The sequence below is a fragment of the Mus caroli genome, unplaced genomic scaffold, assembly GCF_978045245.1.
Source record: "Mus caroli unplaced genomic scaffold, Mus_caroli_1 scaffold_13, whole genome shotgun sequence".
NCBI lineage: Eukaryota > Metazoa > Chordata > Mammalia > Rodentia > Muridae > Mus > Mus caroli.
This window is the reverse complement of record NW_028227268.1, coordinates 12,742,568-12,765,785: the sequence shown is the minus strand read 5'-3', so window position 1 is coordinate 12,765,785 and position 23,218 is coordinate 12,742,568. Positions and strand designations below refer to the sequence as shown.

General features: G+C 45.3%; 1 protein-coding gene across 1 annotated transcript in view; it reads left to right on the top strand.

Moving 5' to 3' along the window:
• Positions 1-616: 616 nt before the first annotated feature.
• The window catches only part of Gna13 (G protein subunit alpha 13), a 37,782-nt gene continuing 15,180 nt past the window's right edge, over positions 617-23,218 (top strand). The window contains exons 1-2 of the mRNA XM_021176429.2: positions 617-1,058; positions 3,341-3,567. Of these exons, the coding sequence (XP_021032088.1) occupies positions 776-1,058; positions 3,341-3,567 (510 nt within the window). The 5' untranslated portion in view covers positions 617-775. The remainder of the gene's footprint in view (positions 1,059-3,340; positions 3,568-23,218) is intronic.

Genomic DNA, 23,218 nt, shown 5'->3' with positions numbered 1-23,218 from the left:
TTAAATGCACGATCTTGAAGGAAAGCCCTTGCCTGTCAGTAATACCAGAAACGGACAGGGGGGGGCTGAGGCAAGACGATTGTCACAAATTTAAGCCAACTTGGGCCGCAGGGATCTTGTCTCAAGAGTTAAAACAAAAAAGGCAAACTGTAACGAAGGAAGGCTTGCACTGGTCGGTGCGGGGATGTCCCAGCCAATGGTCTCAAAATAGGTCGCGTGAAGGTGACAGCAAGCGGCGGGCGAGTAGCTATGGGAAAGGGCAGTGGGATCTGTAGTGAGAAAGATGCCCCAGCGGAAGGGGTCAGGATGGGCTTTGCTTACTCGCCTCGGGGCTCCGGGAAGCGGCGGCACTAAAGGGAAACAGAAACTCTGGATCCGCAGGCGCGCGCGCCCAGCCTGGCCCACGTGACCCCGGGCTCCGCCGCTCTCCGAGCGCGCTCCCGGCTGCACAGGAGCGCGTGACTCCCGCCGCTGCCGCCGCTCCCACCTCCGCTCGGCGTGCCTGCGTGCGCGTACCCGAAAGGCAGCGGGCGCGCGCACGCCCAGAGGGCCGCCGCCCCTCCCCGGGCCCGCCCTCCCTCCCTCCCTCCCTCCCACCCTCCCCCGGCCGGCGCGGCCCGCCCTGGCGAGTCAGTCCTCGGGTTCCCTCCCTCCTCGGGCGCGCTCGGGCCGCCGCTGCGCTCCCCGCCCTCCAGCCGCCTTGCCGGAGCCGCCCGCTGCCGGAGGAGGAGGTGGAGGAGCCGCAGGGGCCCGCCGAGGCGGCGGCGGCGGCAAGATGGCGGACTTCCTGCCGTCGCGCTCCGTGCTGTCCGTGTGCTTCCCGGGCTGCGTGCTGACGAACGGCGAGGCCGAGCAGCAGCGCAAGTCCAAGGAGATCGACAAATGCCTGTCGCGGGAGAAGACCTACGTGAAGCGGCTGGTGAAGATCCTGCTGCTGGGCGCGGGCGAGAGCGGCAAGTCCACCTTCCTGAAGCAGATGCGGATCATCCACGGCCAGGACTTCGACCAGCGCGCGCGCGAGGAGTTCCGCCCCACCATCTACAGCAACGTGATCAAAGGTGCGGGGCGCGGCGGGGCTCGGGGACCCCTGGGGAGCCGGGCCGGGCACCGCCCTCACCCGCCGGGTTTCCAGTCGGAGGAGACCGAACGGGATCAGATCGGACGGGCGAGCGGGTGGGCGCGCCTTGGGCACCGTTCTGTGCGCCCTGATGCCCTGGTCCCTTTGATCCAGGACGCCCCGCTGTCCCCCCCTCCCCGTGCTACCTCGGTGAGGGTCACGGTCGGCCCAGCACTCCGCGGCTGGCCTCGCCCCCTCCGAGAGGGAAGTGCGGCGAGCAGGGTGACTCGGGGCAGCGGGGCAACTTGTGTCCTCCCTGCACTCCGGGCAAGACCACCCATCAGTAGCCCCAGGTCCTACACTCCCTATCCCTCCCTATCCTTCTTTCCTTTCTGCCCGTCCCTGGTGGGTGACCCTAGTAACCGGGTCTGTTCCCCTTCCAGCTTTTGGCTTCCTAGGCCACCTCTTGACTTAAGCAAGTTCTGGAACGGTTATAATGAGGAAACTTTTTTTTTTTTTTTTTTTTTTTTTTTTTTTTACCCTAAGACTCTTGTCAAGGGCATAGAGTGACAGCCTCTAGAGCCTTTTGGGGCAAGAGTATGAAACTCACGTTTACTGAACTGGCATCAGGAAAGTCTACTAAAAAAAAATTAGCGCGAGTGGTTTTATCGGCTCATTGCTACAGGATGTTTGTAATCACAGTTCAACATGTTGCACACTTTTTTTTTTCTTAATAACTCGAGACAGGGGAAAAAAACCAGTATCATTTCTAATGCTTAAATGAATTTATGTTTAAATTCATGTGCTGGACTGCATGATGGGCTTCACAAATCCTGTTGAATAGTATTTTAAAAACTGTTCCTAAGTGAAAACCACCCAATATTTTTATTCCTTAGTGTTCAAATAAGTTGCAGAGGTGGCTTTTATTTTTATCACTTAAAAGAATCATCTTGGGTTTTTTTGTTTTTTTGTTTTTTTTTTCTTTAGTGTCAGGTATTTTCTACCTAAGAGAAGTTGGTAGAGTTGAGGCACAGCCCCTGATTTCTGAGTGGTTAAGGAGTCACCCTATTAAATCTAGGGCTTGGAAGCAAACTTTAATTTTGTAGGTCTTTTCAAGGAGTTGTGTGACTTTTTTTTTTTTAAAGCATATTTTTTGTTGTTCAAGAAGAACATAAGCAAACTCCCTCATGGGTCCCCTCCTTCCCCTGTTCAGTGTTTCAAGTAGGGAAAAACTAGAGAAGATGCTTTGCCAGGCAGAGAGGGGAGAGGGTGAGGCCGGGAGCTCACAGTCCATGGCTTGCCCTTGCCCTTGTACCTTTGCAGTAAAGCTGAAAAGTATGGCTGTGTTCAGTCTGCCTTAATGCTCAGCACAAAACTAATTAAAGTCTCCTGGAAGGCTGTAAACTGTACCTTGCCAGCCCTTAATTGAAGGTACCTTTGTATCCTGATACAGATGAACTTAAAGAATGAACAGACTCAAGTAGTCACTTGTGAGCGAGGCAAATCACCTGTTTTTCCACACACACTGGGCCTAAGCGTCCCTTTGAACATAATTGTGTGATCAGGTTGAAGTCTAGGTAGGCATCTTATTTTCTTTTGTTGGCATGGGCAGAAAAGTGAAAGCATAACAGTCTTTTCTTGTATCCAAAGAAATGACTTCCCGATGATGACAGAAGTAGCAGTTTTAGAGACAGGAGTTTGAGCTGACCTGTGTAAGTGGAAGCCTCGTGGGGCGGTCGTGGGTCTTTGTGCAGTTGGTTTTCCTTTTAGGTGACTAAAGCCAGTGTGTAACTGCACTGATTAAAAGAGAAGCTTGGTCTGAGGAAGCCTTGAGGTTAAGTGCGTCCTAGAAGACAGTGTTGGTAGGGACCTGGAGGACCGGGGCTGCACACAACACAGTCAGCCATCCTTAGCTCGGGCCGGGCCGTCTTTAGCCTGGCACCAGCCTAGGCAGCACTATGTATTTTTTTCTGTCTCCGGTTTTGACTGCCGTCTACACCAGGAAGGATTTTTATGAATCGCAGCATATTAGAATCCTCCCCAAAGTGGTTTTTGTTAGTAATATTAACTTTCCAAGGCTTCTGGTTTTGAGACAGTGAACACTTGTTTCTCAGACCTCTGAGAAGATAGAGGTTTTGTTTTGATTCTGGTCTCCTATTTTGGAAGTGGGGCTTCTGTAATAGCTAAAAATTAAGGAACCAATACTGAGTAACCCTGGGGCCAAAGCCTCTGACGGTATCTTTGTGACTCTTCCTCACACGGTTTTCCTCTTTTTAAACAAAGGTATGAGGGTGCTGGTGGATGCCCGGGAGAAGCTTCATATCCCCTGGGGAGACGACAAAAACCAGCTCCACGGAGACAAGTTGATGGCATTTGATACCCGCGCCCCCATGGCTGCCCAGGGGATGGTGGAGACTCGAGTGTTCCTGCAGTATCTTCCTGCTATCAGAGCCTTATGGGAGGACAGTGGTATACAGAACGCCTACGATCGGCGCCGGGAATTCCAGCTGGTAAGACATCCGCTTCTCCAAAATGCGTTTTTATGTATATATTTTTACAATTTGCGTTTTTACTTAGGTGTGCATGTGGGCACACGCACACGCCAGCACATGTGCAGACATCAGAGGACAACTTGTGGGGGTGGGTTCTCCTCTAGCCTATGGGTTCTGGGTGTTAAACTCAGGTCCTCAGGCTTGGTGGCAAGTGTTTACCTGCTGAGCCACCCTCGCCCTGAAGGATGCTTTTATTTAATGACATTTAGCAATGTCTGTTTTAAGCACACTCTTATAGACGTCCAGGGTGTAATGTATCCATTCAAAACTGTAGCCTTGGATACTTGGTTTGCCCTGTGTGCCTTTTACTAAGCAAGGTTAAAAAATAAGGTCAGCTCTATAGATGTAATAGAGCTGATGTACTGGTTAGAAAGTAAAGGTCGTAATGACTTTCCCCAGTCATTCTGATTTTGTTCTCTTTAAAAAATTGTTTTTCTTACAATAGCAGCCATGTTTTTCCTCAGTGATGCCCTTTGTCTCTTTAGAATGGAAGTCCGGTGCAGGAGTGTGGTTGTTCATATGTATCTGTTAGCTAGCCTTTGAGTCACTTATTCAGTGACACCGATGAGTTTGCTATAGAGAAACTAGAATATTTTTTTTTTCTTGCTCTGTAGAGCAGGGAGCCTTAAACTGATAGTAACCCTCATTTCTCTGCCTCCTAAGTGCTGAGTCCCTCTGTGGCTAGGGGAGAAACTGAACTCTTTATAAGAAACAAAGTACTATTTTGTGCTCTTGTTCCTGCACGGCGAATAATTTCCATTGGTTTTCCCTCCTTTATCTTCAAAAAAAACGATTATAAGATACTTTGTAGCAGTTACACACCAAGGAAGAAAGAGTAGGAAAGTGGGATGTAACCCAGGGTTAAAGATATAAACATGACCAGGGACCCGGTGGTGGCACATCTGTGGTAGCTCATACCTGAAATCTTAGCTCCTTGAAAACCACAAGGGGAAGGATCACAAGTCCCAGGCCAGCGTGGGTGACACAGCAAGGCCCTGACTTAAAAAACAAAGGTACGAAAACGAGAATTGAGACAGAATTCTTAATCAAATATTTTATAATTTAATTGTGAGCAGTTTGATTGTATTTGGTTCTGTTTGCTGAAGACCAGAAAGGTTCCATCGGCAGTAGCCATGTGACCGTGAGCAGTTTAGAGACAGTGCAGATCCAAAGCGCTTTCCTGTAATATAATTAAAGTAGAGTGTCAGTTAAAAGTAAAACCGCTTAGGAAATTGTTTGGTGATGTCACGGACATTGAAGTGACCCTCATGGGTGTGGCTAGACAGAGATGCACAGCCACCAGCCTTCCTTGGTGCAGTCCGTATCCAGGATCAGTCTGGGCTGTTGTAGGAAAGTTACAAGAACGGTTTATGATAGTTTTTTTTTTGCTGAACCCATGTCTTATGCTCCTTAGTGTAGCATGTATCATGTGCTGGCTATAGTACAGTTCATCATGTATGTATATCATGTCAAATTCTCGTACTGAGTGTCTGGCAGCATTGTACATCAGAAGGTATGAATTTAACTTGATCAGTGACATGGAGTCACCAGATTTCTGGCTCGCTGTGACCTTTGGTCCCTGTCGTCATTGTGTTCTCAGTGGACTTGCTTGCTCTCCACATATCCCCTTTCCTTGCTTTCTTCTCCGCCCTTCTGTTTAAGGGCAGCTTCTTAGCCTTCTTGGTTTCTTTTCTCAGTAGACACACTTTCCACTGTTCTCTCAGATGTTTATCTTCCAAGGCCAGGGAGAAAGCAGCGTCAGTCCACCCTCCCTGGGTGACTAAAGACAGGGCAGTGGACCTGACAGTTCCCTGTGTGTGAGAAACTTCCCTGTTTGTCCCAAGCCTACCTAATTGAAGTTGGGATGCCACGGACAGATTTTGAATCTGTGCTTTTACATCTTAGTCTCATATGAAGGTCTGTGTCCTTGTTGAGAAAGGTGCATGTATATGTTTTATTTAAAAATAAACAAACCCACTCAGGAGAAAGGCCTGTGTGTTCTTGACTTGAGCCAGCTAATGTTTCAGTAGAAGAATGCTATCAACACCAGGGAAAGGTAGGTTCCAGAAATACCGTCCCCGCCCCACCCCCAGAGAGAAGAAAAAAAGAGGCACAAGAGAGAAGAGTAAAGTTGGCATCCACTTGTAAACTGGAGGCAAGGATTGTCCTACCCTGAGAGTGTGTTCTGCGCTGTGCGTCTGTGGTGCTGGGCCATGGTGGGTACTTGACTCTTTGTATTTTTGAATGGGCAGTGATGTTGGTACTGAGAAAGCGCATTGGTTGTTTAAACTCTCCCTTGTCACTGCCTGTGCCTTACCCTCATGGGACAGATGCCAGGTGCTGTCTTCTCTTCTGTAAGGTCCGGGGTGCTCATTCCCTTCTTTCTTTTTGTGTTGTTCTTTGTCTCTCTCAAACTTGAGAAGTCGTCTCGCTGAAACAGCATGGGATTGCTCAGAGAGCGCTGATGGTTCCCTCTGCCTGGAGAATGAACGTACCTCTTGTTGTGGGTAAAGGCTCCAGTAGGCTTACCCATGATTTCAACAGTATAATTGATGGGCAGCCGCACATAGCCTATGACCTCTTCATTCCCACGTGGCCTGACTTTCCACTTCCCTAGCTCTCTTTATATAGTTCTTCTGCCATGGCTCTTCTGGGCCACATGTGCACATCAGCTCTTTCTGTACTTGGAGTACTGGTAATCACATTTTAAGTATTGTATTTATTTATTTTTCTTTAATGGGTGTTTTTTTTTTTTTTGCCTGCCCGTAGGCTTAGTGCCCATGGAGGTTATAAGAGAAGATATTATTAGATTTCCTAGAACTGAATTTGTGGATGTCTGTGAACCTCCACACTCAAGCTCTGACATGAGCTTCTCTCCTCAGTGATTCAATAAATGTTTCCCAAAGTTTTTCTTTGAGCCTGCGGTTGCCCGTATTAGACTTCTTATGGAAATTGAAATGAGGAGAGTTGCAGTTTTAGAAAGCCTATCACATCTTACCTTTTCCTGAAGATGAGTGAGTGCCTCTTGGTTTTCAGACAAAGATGATGGAAGTGACCCTGTAGTAGAGCACTCATTTGTTAGCTCTCATTGTGGGTGCTAATAGGATTTTCCCCAAACATTTCCTTTTCTGGTTAGTTTCTGTTATGGGAAACTAAACAGCGTACGTGGAGAGAGAAATCTCAGCAGCATCGCACTGTTGTCCCCGTGTTGTCCCCGGGTCGGGTGGCTTGCTGCCTGGGGCTGGCACGTGTAGGTGATCTGGAAGGAGTGGTCCTTTAGCTCCATGTGCTTGACCTTGGCGTCAGCCATGGAGTCCTACCACTGTGCATGTGAGGCATGTCCCTTGACGAGCTGCTCAGCTGAGGGTGGCTGGGGCATGTGGTAATGTGGGTGACTGTCTAGGTGAGGTTGGCTGGGTGGGTGGAGGGCTGGCTGGATATGACACAGCTGGCAACACAGACCAACCAGTGCCTGGAGTCACCGCCCACTAGTCTCTTAGTTCAGTTTACAGTTACAGTTGAGCAGTATAAGCAACACTGGCCACAGAGGACAGGACAGGGTGTGTGACAGTGGGAGGAACAGGGGACAGCTTCCTAGTTTCTGTAAACAGTTTAACTTTGTCAGCATTAGTACAGCTTCCTGTAATGGCCAGTCTGCCTCTGCAGCTCTTGAAAGCAAAACTCTTCTCCTTGCTGATCACTGATTGTCCCTTCAGTGGGCCTTGAGCTTTCCTGCTCAGGTGGTATAGTTTGTGCTTGGGGATGGCATGGCTTTGCTTCTCTGAGCCGGTACGGTTATTGGTGAAGACAGAGTCTTCTGCTCTCTGTGTAGCAAAGGAGCTGTTTTGCTTCATGAATGGTCTGTAAACAGGAGCTGAGTCTCAACTAAGTAAAACTGGGATCTTCTGTTCTGGTTTGTAAAATGTTTTTACCCGTACTGCAGCACATACTGGGAATAGAATACCATCTGAGTCATTTGTTTATTCTTTAACACAAATTTGGATTTGTGTTAAAAGATGATTAAGGCCAGGCACTGAAGCATTCCCCTGTTTAATCACTGCACTCGTAAGGCTGAGGCAGGAGGATCCTGGATTGGAAAGTAGCCTGGGCTGCATAGGGACTTCAAGGGTTGTATTGAGGACCCTGGACAGAGAAAGCCAGAGGGAGAGTGGGTACCCCTAGGGGAGGCTTTAGAGGGTAGTGTGCCGCCCTTTCTATCACCTTTGAGGGCAGAGTTTCTGGTAAGGAATTGGTGCTGCTGGTGACAGGTTTATTAAATAAGAAAGTGATTGAGCAGGGACATAGTCTCATGAGAGTTGGGCTTTAGTTTCAGAATTCTACTTGGTGTGTGGAGCTATCCCAGGGCAAGCGTTTGTGAGCTCACTTTAAAGAGAAAGGAAGCCTGAGCACTTCTGGGAACGTCACTGCAGACTGGTGCCTGGCTTGTGTGTGTTTCTCAGATTGGCTTTTGCTTTGGAGAAAGGACCATCAGGACCGGCCATTTTCACGGAATTCTTTGATAATGCTTCTTCTCAGGAAAGCCATCACCGGCCCGGACTGTGTGCGTGTGAGCACCCAGATTGCTGCTTGTCACAGCTTTGTGTTTCAGTCAGAAATGACCTAATTTTAAGAAATCCTATTTCCGCACACTTGCAGTCTCGTTTATCTCCTTGCATGAGCATCCTTCATCCTCAGCTCTGGCCTCACGATGCCTTTGTCTTTGTCTGTATCTGAGCCTTTCTTTGTCAGCCTGATGCTTCTTTTCACAAGGCTTTGTCAGAGCGACAGGAGCAGAGCAGTAGGCCAGTGGGTTGACAGGGATCTAAGGAAGAGTCTGAGAACTGACCTTTTGTGGACTTGGCTAAAGTTGGTGATATATCACAGTGAGGGTAGTTAGTCTTCACATTTAATTGTTCTTCTTTTATAAGATGCAGCCAAGTTTTTGTTTGTTTGGGATACCCCAGACCGGTCGGTTTTGAACTTGTGATCCTCTCCCTCGTGCGACTGAGTGCGGGGAGTACAGGCTCTTTACACCATGCCCAAGTCACAGAATCAGTGCGGTGGGTGAGCATTCTCATCCATACCGAGTCTGTAATGGACGTAGATCCCTTGGGTGAAATTTCTGTTGATTTATTTCACCTGTGTGCTTGCTTATGCTTCTGTTTCTCTTACTAGTTAACAAGCTAACTACTTTCAAAGTCTGAACATTTTTACATAGGTGTTAATGTGATCCCTAGATGTTTGACATGGTTTCTGGCTGGTGGGTTAAAAGTAGAGCAAGGAATCTGGTCAACCAGGCTTCCCAGGCTAGCAGTCTCTGTGAGCTAAGGCAAGTCCCTCAGCCTCTCAGATTTGGTTTCAGTGACTATAAAATACAGACGACTATGGGATCTGTTATCTACTGTGAGGATGACGTGGGATGAGCCATGTAAAACCTTAGCATGATGCCTGGCATTTTTCGCAGTATTATTATTATTAGCTATTCTCATTCTTACAGCCCATGTGCACATAAGGAGCTATCAGAAGCACAATAAGCTTTGATTGGTTTTTACTCTTCTGGACTTGACTGCTGTTGTAACAGTGCTGGATTCTGAGTCAGTGGAATGTGTGACTGATCTTGGGTGTCTCCAGGAGGATCACAGCTCCAGAAGGACTGAGGCCATCGCTGGTACACTGATTCTTGCTTGATTCTCAGATAGAAATATCTATGTGTGTGCCTGTGTGAGTTCATGTACAAGTAGTGTCACCACATGCGCTCAGGTACCCACAGACATCAGAAGAGGGCATTGGATCCCCTCTCAGTAGAACTCAGGTTCTAGGCAGTAGTGAACTTACTGTTGGATGCATATTTGTGAATTGTTTTAAAAATAAATTCTTTAATCCTAAAGAAATCAAATATAATTCAGGTTGAATATCCCTTGTCTGAAATTCTTGGGATCAGACACATTTTGGGTTTCAGATTTTCCATCTTTTCAAATATTTACAGACATAGTAAGGGACGAAACCCTTGTGTGCATGTGGAAGGGCCATGGAGGAGACAGAGAGATGGGGCAGGGGACGGGAGTGAGCACTCACTCAGTGGGGTGGCAAGCAAGGCCCCTGCACCTGTGAACTTCACCTTTATGAAGTGTGTATACTTCATACACACTTTGTGTGTAGCCTGAAGGCAACTGTATAGCTTTTCAGGTTTGCCTGGGTTTTGACTGAGCCTTGTCGCATGATGCCAGGCGTGGAATCTCCCACTTGCAGCAGCCTGTCAGTGCTTCAGAAGCTTGTGCTTGGAGATTTTAGATCTCAGATGCTCTACTGGCGTTGAAAATAAAAGTGACGTAGATACTTGTAGCGGAGTTGTGTAGTTTGGAGACCGTGGCTTTGAGAAGCTCTTGCGTGTAGGGCGAAGGGCTAGAATCCCGGGGCCCTGCTGACGCGTGCTGAGGTGTCTTCCACAGGTGCAGGTGCCTTGCTTGCCGCTCACTCCCGTCCCCTGCCCCGTCCCTGCCCCTTTGTCTCTGTCCCCTCCATGGCCCATCTGCATGCAGGAAGCCTACCCTTCCTGCTCTGCTGTTTCTCTGCCCGTGACTTGGTAGAGGTCCCATGAGTTCCCAGGTTACAGAGGGCAAATTAGCCTTCATTTCCAAGGTTAAAAAAAAATTTTAACATTCTTCCTTTTTCAATGCTCAGTGTTAACAATGGTTTTATATTACTTTTTGTAGGATAAACTTAGCATTTTATACAAAGGTAACTTTTAGAAACCCCATTAGTTTCACTGAGAGCTTCTACTTGCTCTTGATAAAGAAAAACATTTCTCATTTGTTCTCTAAAAAAAAAAAAGAAAGAAAGAAAAAGAAAATAGCCCTTGATTGTAGGTTGTTTTTTTTAAAGATTTATTTATTTTATGTATATATGAGTACACTGACTTAAGACACAGCAGAAGAGGGCATCCGATCCCATTACAGATGGTTGTGAGCCACCATGTGGTTGCTGGGAATTGAACTCAGGACCTCTGGAAGAGCAGTCAGTGCTCTTAACCACTGAGCCATTTCTCCAACCCCCTTGATTTAAAAGCATTAATATTTAAAACATTAGTATTTAAAATACTAATTTTATTTAATATAATATTATTTAATAATATTTAAAACATTAGTATTTAAAAACAGTATTAATAAACAAGATTTCTATCCTGCCTTGACATCCCCAAAGGTTTTTGGGTTCCTTGAACCACAGCAATTATATTATATTTAGTTTGTAATTATGTTTAGTTAGAACAGTTTTTTTTTTTTTTTTAAGAAGAAAAAGAGCTGAAATGAATATTTGGAGTAGGGAACTTTCATTTGTAATCCTGGGATAATGAGTGTTTTGCCTGCCTGAGTTTGTGCCCAACTATATGCAGTGCACATGGAGGCCAAAATGGGGTGTCAGCTTCCTTAGGATAGTAGTTCTGGACGATTGGTCACCATGTGGGTGCCAGGAATTGAACCTAGGAGAGCAGCCAGTGCTTTTACCCATCGAGCCATCTCTCCAGCCCCAACCAACTAAAGCTTTACTCCTGGGAATTCTCCCGTCTCTGCCTCCCTGCTCCCTGTTCTCAGGTAGGGCCTCGCGTAGCTCAGACTGACCTTGAACTATGCAGCCAAGGATGTTCTTGAGCTAACCCTGACTCGGCATGAGTGATGGGAGGATAGACATGCACCACCACACCTGGATAGTTATTTAGTTGTTTATTCATTCCTGGGGTGGGGGGTCCCTGAATATGTGTCTGTGTAGCATGTTCTTGCCTGGTGCCCTCAGAGGCCAGAAAAGGGAATAGGATCGATCTCCTGAGTTACAGACGCTTGGGAGCCAACTTGTGATGCTGGGCTCTTCAACCCTGGGCTCTTCTGGGATAATAACCATCGCTCCTGGTTGCTGAGCCATCTCTCCAGCCCTCCTTTATTTGTTTGTTATTTATTTATTGCAATGCTAGGGATTCCAGAACAATACACAAAATGCTCTGCCCTGAGCTCTTTGGTTTTTTTGTTTGTTTGGCTTTTTGAGAGAGGGTCTCACTATAGCTCAGCCTGGCCTAGAATTTGTAAATCTTATCTACTGTGCCTAGTTCCACTTTTTACTGTTTTGAGACAGACTCTCATTAAATTTACTTTGAGACAGGGTCTTACTCTATAATGCAGACTGGCCCGAACTCACTACATAGCCCAGTTGGCCTCAAATTCACAGCTATCCTCCCACCTCAATCTCCCTAGTGTTGGGTTACAGGTGTGCAAGTCACCCACCACATGTGACACTAAATTTGAGTGGCCTGTGATGAAACACCAGGACCAAAAGCAAGTTGGTAAGGAAAGGATTTATTTGGCTTACACTTCCACATCACTGTTCATCATTGAAGTCAGAACAGGAACTCAAGCAAGGCAGGAGCTGATACAGAGGCCCATGGAGGGGTGCTGCTTACTGGCTTACTCCTCATGGCTTGCCCAGGGCTGACACCGCTCACAGTGAGCAGGGCCCTCCCTCGTCGGTCACTAAGGGACAGCTCTACACGCTTGCCTACAGCCAGATCCTTGGAGGGATTTTCTCAGTTGAGGTTCCTTCCTCTCAGATGACTTTAGCTTGTGCTCTGTTGACAGAAAACTCTCCAGCTCACCACCCAGTTTGCAAATTGGTATTACAGGCCAGGCAGTGGTGGCACATGCCTTTAATCCCAGCACTCAGGAGGCAGAGGCAGGCGGATCTCTGAGTTCAGGGCCAGCCTGGTCTACAGAGCGAGTTCTAGGACAATCAGGTCTACACAACAAAACCCTGTTTCAAAAAAAACCAAAAAAACCAAAAATAAAAAACCAAAATGATGTTACAGTTTAGAGAAGCAAAGTCCCCACCCCCACTGTACAGTATTTGCACTTGTGACCTTAAAATATGATATCTTAATCTGACTTAAAAGGTTGTTTTATAGCAATTAAATTTTTATAGAATTACCCTGTTTATGTCTAATTTTTGTTGCATGGTGGCCATGTTTTATTAAATATATAAACATTGAGTTGTATGTCTGATTCTTTTATATGTGATGAGTGTGTGCAGGTATTAAGGTATGGAGTTATTCCTTTAAAAATTTTCTAGCTTCTTATAATCTGTTTCTTTCACCTCTCCTCTAATGTGGAAATAAAAAGCAAATGTAGAAAGATGCTGGAGGTGAGGAAGCCCTGATAACAGAAAAGCTTGGTGCAGGCCTCAGGAAGAAGGTTCACAGCAGTTCTCTGGCTGCCCCCGGTGGGCAGGCTCACGGTCATGTGCCCCAGCACACCCATTGATGAGGAGACAGGTATCTGTTTGAAGGCTTGTTTGCTAGAGGACCAAATACAAATAATCTCTTTATTAGTCACAAATGTTAATTGGAGGACCTTGGGCAAGACCCAGAAGCTGTTGTGTAGAGAGAGCCCTGCTCCTGGGCTGGCCCTGGGTCCAGCAGGTGAGCAGGGAGTTGCAGGAGGAACAGTGCCTCAGGTGGGAGAGACAGAGAAGAGTCTGACCCTAGGTCTGGAGCCCAAGGGAGAGTGTAGGGCTAGAGGGAGACATTAGTGAGCTTTTGTTTGCAGTGTAAGGGTGTAAAACAGAGGGCTGCTCGTAGTAGAGTCTTAAGGAACCTTAGCATCTTTTAAGAATGTTAGAGGGAGAAATCTCTCTGCAAAGGAGATGTGCTCTGGAGTGTACTGGCATAGCACTTGGGAAACTGAGTCAGGAGGATAGCGTGTTTGAAGTCACCTAGTTGCATAGTAATATCATTTCTGAAAAAATAAATACATATTGTTTATTTGTGTATCTGTTCAAGAGAACAAGTGCTGCAAGGACTTGGGAAAGTGCTCTGAGCTGACAGTGCTGTGGTGGCAGGAGCTGGCAGCAAGCAGGTGATGGGGAGGAAGGGAGGGAGGGAGGGAGGGAGGGAGGGGCCAGACTGGAAGTGCCTGAGGAGGGAGGAGGTGAGGAAGCAGAGCAGATTCACTTGAAGTCAGGCCGACTTCTCATTTCCCTTTGCAGCACTTTCAACCACCTGGCTTAGTTAGCTAGCAAGGTGTGGTTTTTCAGACCTCCTTACCATTTAAACAGACTGTGGTGTCTTTGACAAGGAGAGGTACATGAGTTAGTTAGTGGCTTAGGTAAGGTTAGTTGATAGACTGCTTACCTAGTACGCCCAAAGCCTAGGGGTTGATTCGCAGCACCACATAGTGTAGTACCACACTATAATCCTAGCACTTAAGAGGCGGAGGCAGGAAGTCAGTTCTTTTCCTCAGTGATGTAACAAGTTCAAGGCCAGCTTGGGACACACGAGAGAACTCTGTCTCAAAATAATTATTATGTAAATAAATACACAAGAGTTTTTCATTGTGTACAGTTGTTCCTTCATATCCTCAGGGTCTGGCAACCCCTGGGATAACTGAATCTCAGTGTGCAGTCCCTGGTATAAAATGGTCTAGAATTTGCATATAGCCTAAGCACAACCTGCCATGTGCTTTAAATTACCTCTAGCATACTCGGACTGCCTCTTACAGTGTGAGGCTGTGTGAGGAGCTATTGTGCTTTATTGTTTCGGGAATAATGACGAGGAGAAGAGTCTGTTCAGTGCAGATGGATTTCTTGCTTTGCTGTGTAGCCTAGGCTAGCCTCTAATTTGCCATCCTCTGTGTATTGCCGTGCCTGGCTCCAGATAGAAACTTTCTTCCTGGCATTTCCAGACTGAGGTTGTGGAACCTGTGGCTACAGACTGTACTTAGTGATCACTTTCCAATTAGTGATTGAGAGTGGGATGTGCCCTTCAGGTCTTCATTAAGCATGCATTGAAGTTTTGCTGTATGTAATATGTCCGGGCCCTGACGAGACCATAGGAGAGTGCATTGCTGATTTGCCTTCCTGGGAACTGTCATGTGAGAGGAGTGCAGCAGGGCTTCAGTTGTCAGTGTTGTTCCTCACTGTGCTGTTAGCTGTGTTCCCTGGCTTAGAGGACCTCAGAGAAGGGCAGGGAGTTCACAATTCAGACCCAAGGCAGTAGGGCCCCATAGCCGTGCCTGTTAATCAGTCCCTGCTTTTCTGCCTCTCTTGCTAACAGAGTTAATCAGATCACAGCCTAGAGACAGGAACTGGTGTGTCTGATACGGTCTGAGCAAAGGCACATCGGGCAGTACTTGAAATAGTTTCAGGTCACCTTGCTTTGCTGTCTGATAGGATTTAGGGTTGAGACGAAGAGGCTGGGTGGAACTCACTGTTGGCAAGAGAGTTTAGGAATATGGAGTCAACGCTAAACTGGGCCTAAAGCCATCTGGATTTTCCTGACACCTGCTTCCCATTTATTAACTAATGTTAATTCCTAGGCAGTGTTTGAGTTTGAGGGTTTGTAGTATATCATGGTAGAGCCAAGCCTCCATCTGCTGTGAGGCCATAGGAGCTGTTCTGTGGCAGCACTCTCTGTGGAGACTGCAGGGGACTGAACCAGGGGAAGGGATGTCAGAATGCTGCCTGTTGCTCTTAGCTCCCTTTCTTCCTGCCTGCCTGAAGTTGAGGTCATTAATTTTTGAAAAATGAAAGAAAAAAGAAAAGAAAAACCAATGTACTACTGAAGTCTTCTAGTGGCAAAGCCCAATTAGAAACTCATTTTCTTTTTAAAAGTTTTCCTCTTCTCTTTCATCCCCATCTTCTCCCTTTCCCCTCCCCTCCCCTCCCCTCCCCCCTCTCTGTGGTGTGTAAGAGGCATGTGAGCATGTGCGTGTGTAGGGACGTGTGGAGGTCACAGGGCAGTTGTGAGGCTGATTCTGTCCTACTGTGTGGGCTTGGGCTTTGCACAGCACATGCTTTTACCCACTGTCCTGTGGTGCTTTTCTGCTGCTGTGATAAAACACCGACCAAAACCAACATGGGGGAAGGAAAGGGTTTATTTTACAGGTAATAGCCTGTCATTGAAGGAAGCTAAGGCGGGAGGGAACCTAGAGGCAGGAGCTGAGTGGAGCACAGGCCATGGAGCACGGGCTTCTTACTGCCAGCTCCCTGTTTGTGCTGTGCTCCTCTTAGACCACACTGCTGCACAGAGAGGGCTGGGCCCTCCTACCTTCATTAATTAATTGTTCTGCTCACTCTCCTGCGTGCCATCTGATGGCGGCAGTTGTTGAGATTCTGTACAGTTGGCTCTTTTCAAAACCATATTTAACACTGAAGCATTTTTCAAAGCTCAGAATCCTAACCTTGATTGTATTAAATGTATTGTGTGAAAACTGAAGAGTTAGGAAAATTAACTTTTTAGAGAGAATGGCTTGAATTTTATTTTAATATTTCTTTATCAGTTTTTATCTGTGTGCCCCTGAATGTACACATGGTACATCATGTGTGTGCGTGTGCCCAAAGAGGCAGAACAGGGAATGAGCACCCCTGGGAATGGAGCCACAGGGACCTGCTTTGATGTGGTTGCTGGGATCTGGGAAATGAGACTGGTCCTCTGAAAGAAATTTTAAATTCTAAGCCATCCGTGTTCCCCGAGGGGTGGGGCGCACAGAGATGCTCTGTGCCACCAGCCGAGAAGTCTCTGTTGACATTTTGGTTATCTTCCTCCGGAATTTGAATGCACGTTGGGTATAGAGATAAACTCTTTTGTACTCTCTGTCCAGCTTCATATCCTGCTCCATTATGGTTGCAACATTAGGGTTTCCTGGCAGTGATTTTACTCAGTACCAGCAGATTCTTTAGAATACTTAAGCCAGCGAGTCTTAGGAAGCAAAAGTAGTGCTTCTAGCAATACCATATGAGATGAGTCTTACCATATTGCTGACCTGTTGGTCAGAGCTAGCCCACTTCTGCAGTATAAAAGTCCTTCCCATGTGACGTTTTACTTTCATGAGAGGTAGAATCGAGCACCTCTGTAGGATGCACATGCACTTCAGAATGCTTAAGAGAGGATCTGGATAAAGAGGCATCTTAATAGCATAAGGTGGTTTGTGTGACTTTTGTAGTAGGAGAATTACCGTTTAGTAGATAAGTTACATCATTAAGATTACTAGCCACATTTATCTGGTGATAAATGGACAACGCATGACATAAAGAAGCATTTACTAGCAGAGTGGCAAGTCAGAGGCAGCCTGCAGAGTAAAGTCCGTGTTGTGCTTTTTCCCCCGGGGTGTCTTGTCTGCTGACAGTGTGAGCCTATTGCTGACTGTGTGAGCCTATTGCTGTTACAGTTTCTGTGGTAGAAGAACTGGACTGAGCTGAGCTTTCAGGAAGCCAAAGATAGTATTCTTTAGGAAAATTTTACTATGATTATTATAAACTATCTGAGGTTGGTTTAGACTTATTTTGAAAAAATAAATTTCAAATAATGAGGGCTAACATAACTAATTCTGGCTCTAAAGAAATTTGAAATTTTATTAACTTGGAGTGTAGTTGGTTTTAGAATATTGACAGAACAATGGAAAAAAAATCACTTTTTTTTTTGCTATCAGTAAATATTGTTATGTTTCTTGTAAACCAAACCAAGCCAAAAACAAACAAAAAACCCCAGCATGGGAGTGCTTTACTTCTGCGTTTTTTACAAAGATGGCAGTCAATGCCACCCTTCTTGAAAATGGTACTGTAGGTAGCAAAAAACATCAAATACTTTTTTTCCCCAGAGAAAAGTAAAATAATGAAAGATTTTAAAACAAAAAACCAAAAGCAATCTCTAAGATAAGAATCAATAAAAGTCCCTTGGCAAGATAAGCAGAAATGGAACAGATTGGTATAGAAGTATCCGCCAGTGCACCTGTCTCCTCCATTTGAGTCAGGATCTTGTTCTGTAGCTCGCACTATACCCATTCTGTAGCCCAAGCTACACTCATTCTGTAGCCCAGACTGGCCTTCAACCTAGAATCCTCTTGCCTCACCTGCCTATGTCACTAGGCCCTACAAAGGGAAAATTGATTGATTGATTGATTGATTGATTGATTATGCACCTATGCTATCAGACCCTGCAAAGTGAATATTGAATGAATGGAAGGGTTTTTAATTTTAATATTTTTAATAATTTTATTTTTAAGCAAAAGACTTTTAGGTGATAGTGGTAGCAACTAAAAGACCTTCAGTAAATAAAAATGTGATCTTTTAAAAATCTTTTTTTTTTCAAAGCAAAGTTCTTTTTATTTAGAGACATACTTATTGCCTAGCATTTAAGTTTTTCACATTTTAGGAGACTAAGCAATGATGGTTTATATTCAAAAACATTTTATTTCCTCCAGTGCTGGGGATCAAATTTAGGGGTTTAGGCTTGCTAGTTACACACTGTACCACTGAGCTAATTCCTAGAGGTCAAACAAGCTCTGAATGGTAGATTTCAGTTTGTCTTCTGACTCTCATTAGATCTGGTCTGTAAAGATAGTCCAGAACCATGAAGTTAAGACATATATAATACATATTAAATAGTCCCTACAATTCTTGTTAGCAGAATTTGACAGTTATCAAATGTCCTGGTGCGAGCATTTAGAATATCTACTTCGTGTGGCAAGAAGCCTTTCAAATTCGATATTATCTGTGGCTGTTCCTAATCTCTGCAGATGGAGACCTGACCTAGGCCCCACCCTGCCTGGCTCTTGGTTAGAAGACAAGAAACTTAAATCTTCTTAGAGAAAAAGGCAATTCTGAAGATCTACCATCATCTAATCCCTTCAAGTCGTATTTGAGGGCCAGCAAGATGACTGGAACCCATGCTGTAGGAGGAGAGAACCAACTCCTGCCAGTTTGTTCTCTGACCTCCACACATGTGCCACAGCTTGTGCAAGTGTGCACTCATACACTCACACACCTGAATAAATGTCATTTTAAATTCTACTTGTATGTCCTCTTTTGCAGCTCTTATTACTTTTCTTGCATGCCTTTTTAATTGATAGTAGCATTTAATGTTTGCCCTCATATCAGAAGATCTTTAAATGTTTGTTATCTTTATAGCATCTTGGTACTGTAACTTCCCATAGTGCTTTTCATGACGTTCAAACATACTGAAAAAAATAAATGGACATTTTATCTTGAAAGAACTGAGCTACACGTATACATTTAGGTTTATTGCTTGTTTTTTCTCTTGTCTATGCTTTCATCTTTATAAACAGATTTAATGCAGTCATTGTTACTCAGATGACCATCCTTCCATATGCTACACTTTCGGTGACTAACGTTTGGAGAAATACAAGATGGAAACAGGATGTCGGAAAGGGGAAGTTACAATACAAAGCATCCAGCAGATGGTCCTGGAGCTGTTACTATGTACGAGATAATAATCCTGGCCTGAGATACAGGAAAGGAGCCTAGGTATTTCTGTACAGGACCATAGTTCAAAGTAAGGTGCTTCGAAAGGTACAGACCCCCAGGCAGATAACAGAAGGATATTCCTGAGGTCAAGGGCAGCAGATGAAAACCACTGTCAGTGGAAAGAAAAAGTAGAAATGAGTGTATCTTCAGTTTACATGTCTTCAAGAACTAATTCTTACTGGGAGAAAAAGCAAGAATCTCAGTTCTTGTTACTAAAATAGTTTTCTTTCAATTTTTATCCCTGAAATTAGTCTTGGATAGATAAGCTGTGTAATTACTGACCTCCAGACTTTTCAAAATCTATAAAATGGACAGGATTGGCTATTCTGCAGACTCTTCTACTGGAAATCTCTTCATCTCTCCTTATGAGGTCCTCAGACAAAAATGAAAGGAGTTGTGTCCGGCACTCGTGCCAGGCCCAGGAGGGAGAAAGATAGATGCACAGGGAGGGGCCTTTGGTTGGAGCTCAAGCTTTTCTCAGCTGTGTGTATTCTAGGCTGTCCCAGACCTCACGGTGGCATCTTCCCTGTCTCAGCCTCAAGTGCTGGGATTCACAAGCATGCGCCACCGTGCCGGACTTGAGGGCTCATTTTTTTTTTTTTTTTTTTTTGGTTTTTCGAGACAGGGTTTCTCTGTATAGCCCTGGCTGTCCTGAACTCACTCTGTAGACCAGGCTGGCCTCGAACTCAGAAATCCGCTTGCCTCTGCCTCCCGAGTGCTGGGATTAAAGGCGTGCGCCACCACGCCCGGCTTCATTTTTTTTTTTTTTTTTTTTTTTTTTTTTTTGGTTTTTTGAGACAGGGTTTCTCTGTGTAGCCCTGGCTGTCCTGGCACTCACTTTGTAGACCAGGCTGGCCTCGAACTCAGAAATCTACCTGCCTCTGCCTCCCGAGTGCTGGGATTAAAGGCGTGCGCCACCACGCCCGGCGAGGGCTCATTTTTAAGAGACTATATAAAAGTATGTTATAGTTTACTATAATTATAGTATAGTATATAGGAGATGGTATACTCTTTTGGGACTAGCTAAATATTTAAATACGAAATGCTGGCTTGCTAGGTTTTGTCAACAGGGCCTTTATATGTATATATAGTTCTAGCTTGTCAGCTGACTTTAAACTCACAATCCTCCTACCTCAGACTGTCCTGGGATTATAGGGATGGCTCACCACAGCTGACTGGTAGATTTTAACCAACCAACATAAGTAGATTGGATCCTTGATATTTTATTGTTCCCAGAGTTTTCTCTAAAATTTGTATATTACCAATTTCTAGTCAGAGGAACTTCTCAATATTAAACCTGTGTCTGACCTTATCCACTAGCAATTCATTCATTCATTCATTCATTCATTCATTCATTCATTTTAGACCAGGCTGTCCCTAAACTCAAATGGAGTCTTTATTTGTGTGAGTGTGCATACAAGTCTGACTTAATTGAGTTATGAAGAATATGCAGTGTGACTTAAAACCTACTCTTACAATAAAATAAAAATAAATTTCTAGCCTAGTTTATTAGTAGGTTGGCATTTTTAATCCGGCTTTTACTTATTATTTCATTATTTAATTTTTATGCATATGTGTATTTTTCCTGAATGGATACGTATAAATCACTTATACCTGGTGCCCTCAGAGACTAAAAGAATTTCAGATCCCTTGGAACTAGAATTATAGATGGGTGTGAGCTACCACATGGATGCTGGGAATTGAACCTGGGTCTTCTGGAAGAGAGTCAGTGCCCTTAACCACTGAGCCATCGCTAACTCCTTTTACCAGGCTTTTAAAGATTTATTTTTATACTTTTTAATTTAGTTAAGTTTAAATAAATGAATGCATATATGCACTTGTGCAGGTTCTGTGGCATTGGGTCCTCTGGAACTGAAGTTGCAGGCATTCGTAAGCTGCCCGATGTAGCTGCTGGGAAGTAAACATAGGTCCTCTAAAGAGTAGCAGGTCTTCTTAACCCCTGAGCCATCTTGCTCACCTTTATCAGGCTTTTAAAAAGTTAACTTCCTATAGTCACAAAAGCTGAAGTTAGTTTTAAAATGCATGTCAGTGTGAAGCGACCCCAAGGATAGCCTCACAGTCATTTTTCTTGCCGCTTGCTAAGAGTCCCGTATGGCAGGTCTGTAGTAAGGCATCGAATCTGTTCTTTTAATAGGCACATCAAGCAGTTCTGACCTATCCCAGTAAGAACTATTTATCTAAGTTGGGTGTGGCAGCATGAGCTGTGTGACTAGTCCCTAATACTTTGGAGGCTGAGTAAGGAGGATCGTGACTCACCTCAAAACAAAAGTACTTGATGTGGCACCATATACTGAAGTCTGAGGCAGAAGCCTCTGTGAGTTTGAACCCAGCCTGATTTACTATGTGAATCAGGCCAGTCAGAGTTATAAAAGTCTCAGAATTCTAGAACACATTTCCTACAGGACTAGATAATATAGTAGAGACTTCTCATGCCAAGACATAAAATGAAGAACATCACAGAAAGTATTCATATTACAAGTTCCTACAGAATGTAAGAAAGTTGTGTAGGGCCTTTTGTAAGAGAGGTTTTGCTGATCAGAGAATTGGGTGTTTTGCCTCTTTGGGTTCCGTGCTTCCTATTGCCTTCAAACCAGTCATAAATGTCCACCCATTAAAGCTGATCTGTAATAACATTTTACACATCTGATCCTTGAAAGTGGTGGACCACTCACCTAGCATGTGTGAGGCCCTGGTCCATCTCCAGAGCAGCGACATGAGGGTAGCCGCTGCCCCGTGAGCATGTGGTCTTATTGGGCATAGTCGGTCTTCAGAAGCATTCAGGTCCTTTCCCCAGTGCCGCTTAGAGTGCTCATCACTGCTCCTGGAAGGCTGGGGGAGCTTTAATTTGCAGTTAAATGGGTTTTGGACCTGAATGATGCTTCAGGAATTGGAGTTGGAATTTGGAAATGGATGTGCATCGAAAATTTGTGTGGATGGGGTTCACTCCCTTTTTTTTATACACTGGAGAGTGTATAAAAACAGTTTGACGTTGCTAGAGATTCAGTCTTAATGCCAGTTGTTGAGATGAGTTTTCCAGAGTATAAGCTTCTCCAAAAAAGGCTGCTTTGCCTTATAATTTTAGGTTGGACTTCCTCAAGAATAGAATCTACTCTTCCCGAAGCTAATTTCAAAGCCCAGTGCTGAGTGACAGTGGTTAAGGATAGTTCTTGTGCAGAAGAACAAAGTATTTCATCCCAGTGCTCAGAAAATTTAGTAAGCGGTTTGAGCCACTGAATGTTGCTTTGGTCATGAGCATGGCCTGTGATGGCTGAGCCATCTCTCCAGCCCAAGACACTGAACTTATAAGGTGCATGTCAGAATAATTATTTTAGTCCTCCCTATCAATCTCTGTCATCTCTCTGTTGAGGTTGGGTAGGTCTCCTCTTGTCAATTTTGACCTCAAACTTGGTGTGAAGCAGAGAATGGGCTCAACCCCACTCCACCCCCACCCCACCCCCCATTCTCCTGCCTCTGTCCAAGTGCTGAGATTTCAGGCGTGTGCCACTGCACTTTGGTGCTGGGGTAGGACCCAGGGTTTCATGCATGCTAGGCAGATGATTTCATCAACTGAGCTACGTTTCCCAGATGAATAGTGAGTGCCTCTTACTTCTGACAAGTTCCTGGTCATAGTGATACTCGGGTCACAAAATCCCTTCTCAGCACTGGTAGACTTTGTGTGTCTCCAACAAAGTACCTGTTAGTGAGGAGTTCCGTGCCACATGGACTCACAGCTTTGTGCGTTTGTCCCACCACTTCCTTCTCGCTCCACTCTACTGTCCCCTGTCAGAGTCCAGTGGCCGCTGAGCTCAGTTAGAGTTGTCTCAGTTTCTTTGACCAGATTCTCCTTGGGTAAATAGATATGCGTGCAGACTGTCTGTGCAGGCTGGTTCTTCAGGTACTCCAAACTTGGCCAACAGCTGCCTGAGCACCATTGGTAGGAAGTTCAGCAAGAGTGAGGAAAGTCCTGGAAATCTCTAATCTGTCTTACTGTTAGTAGCTTTGTTTTGAAACGGGGTCCCGATGTATAGCCCTGGCTGGCCTGGGACTCGATATATCAACCAGATTGGCCTCGAACTCCTAGAGAATCCACCTGGTATTTAGGTTGTTCTGAGGTCCTCAGCTCTGAACACCTGCTCTCACTGAAAAGCTAACAGTCTGTCGTCTCTGCACAAACTTGTTTGGCTGCTGCAGTCAAACAGGACTTAACTCTCCAGCAGTGAACAGCACTCCTTGCTTGGATAACAGTGAGCCACAAGGAAATGGGTAGCGATGGTTGGTCTACAAGTGCTGA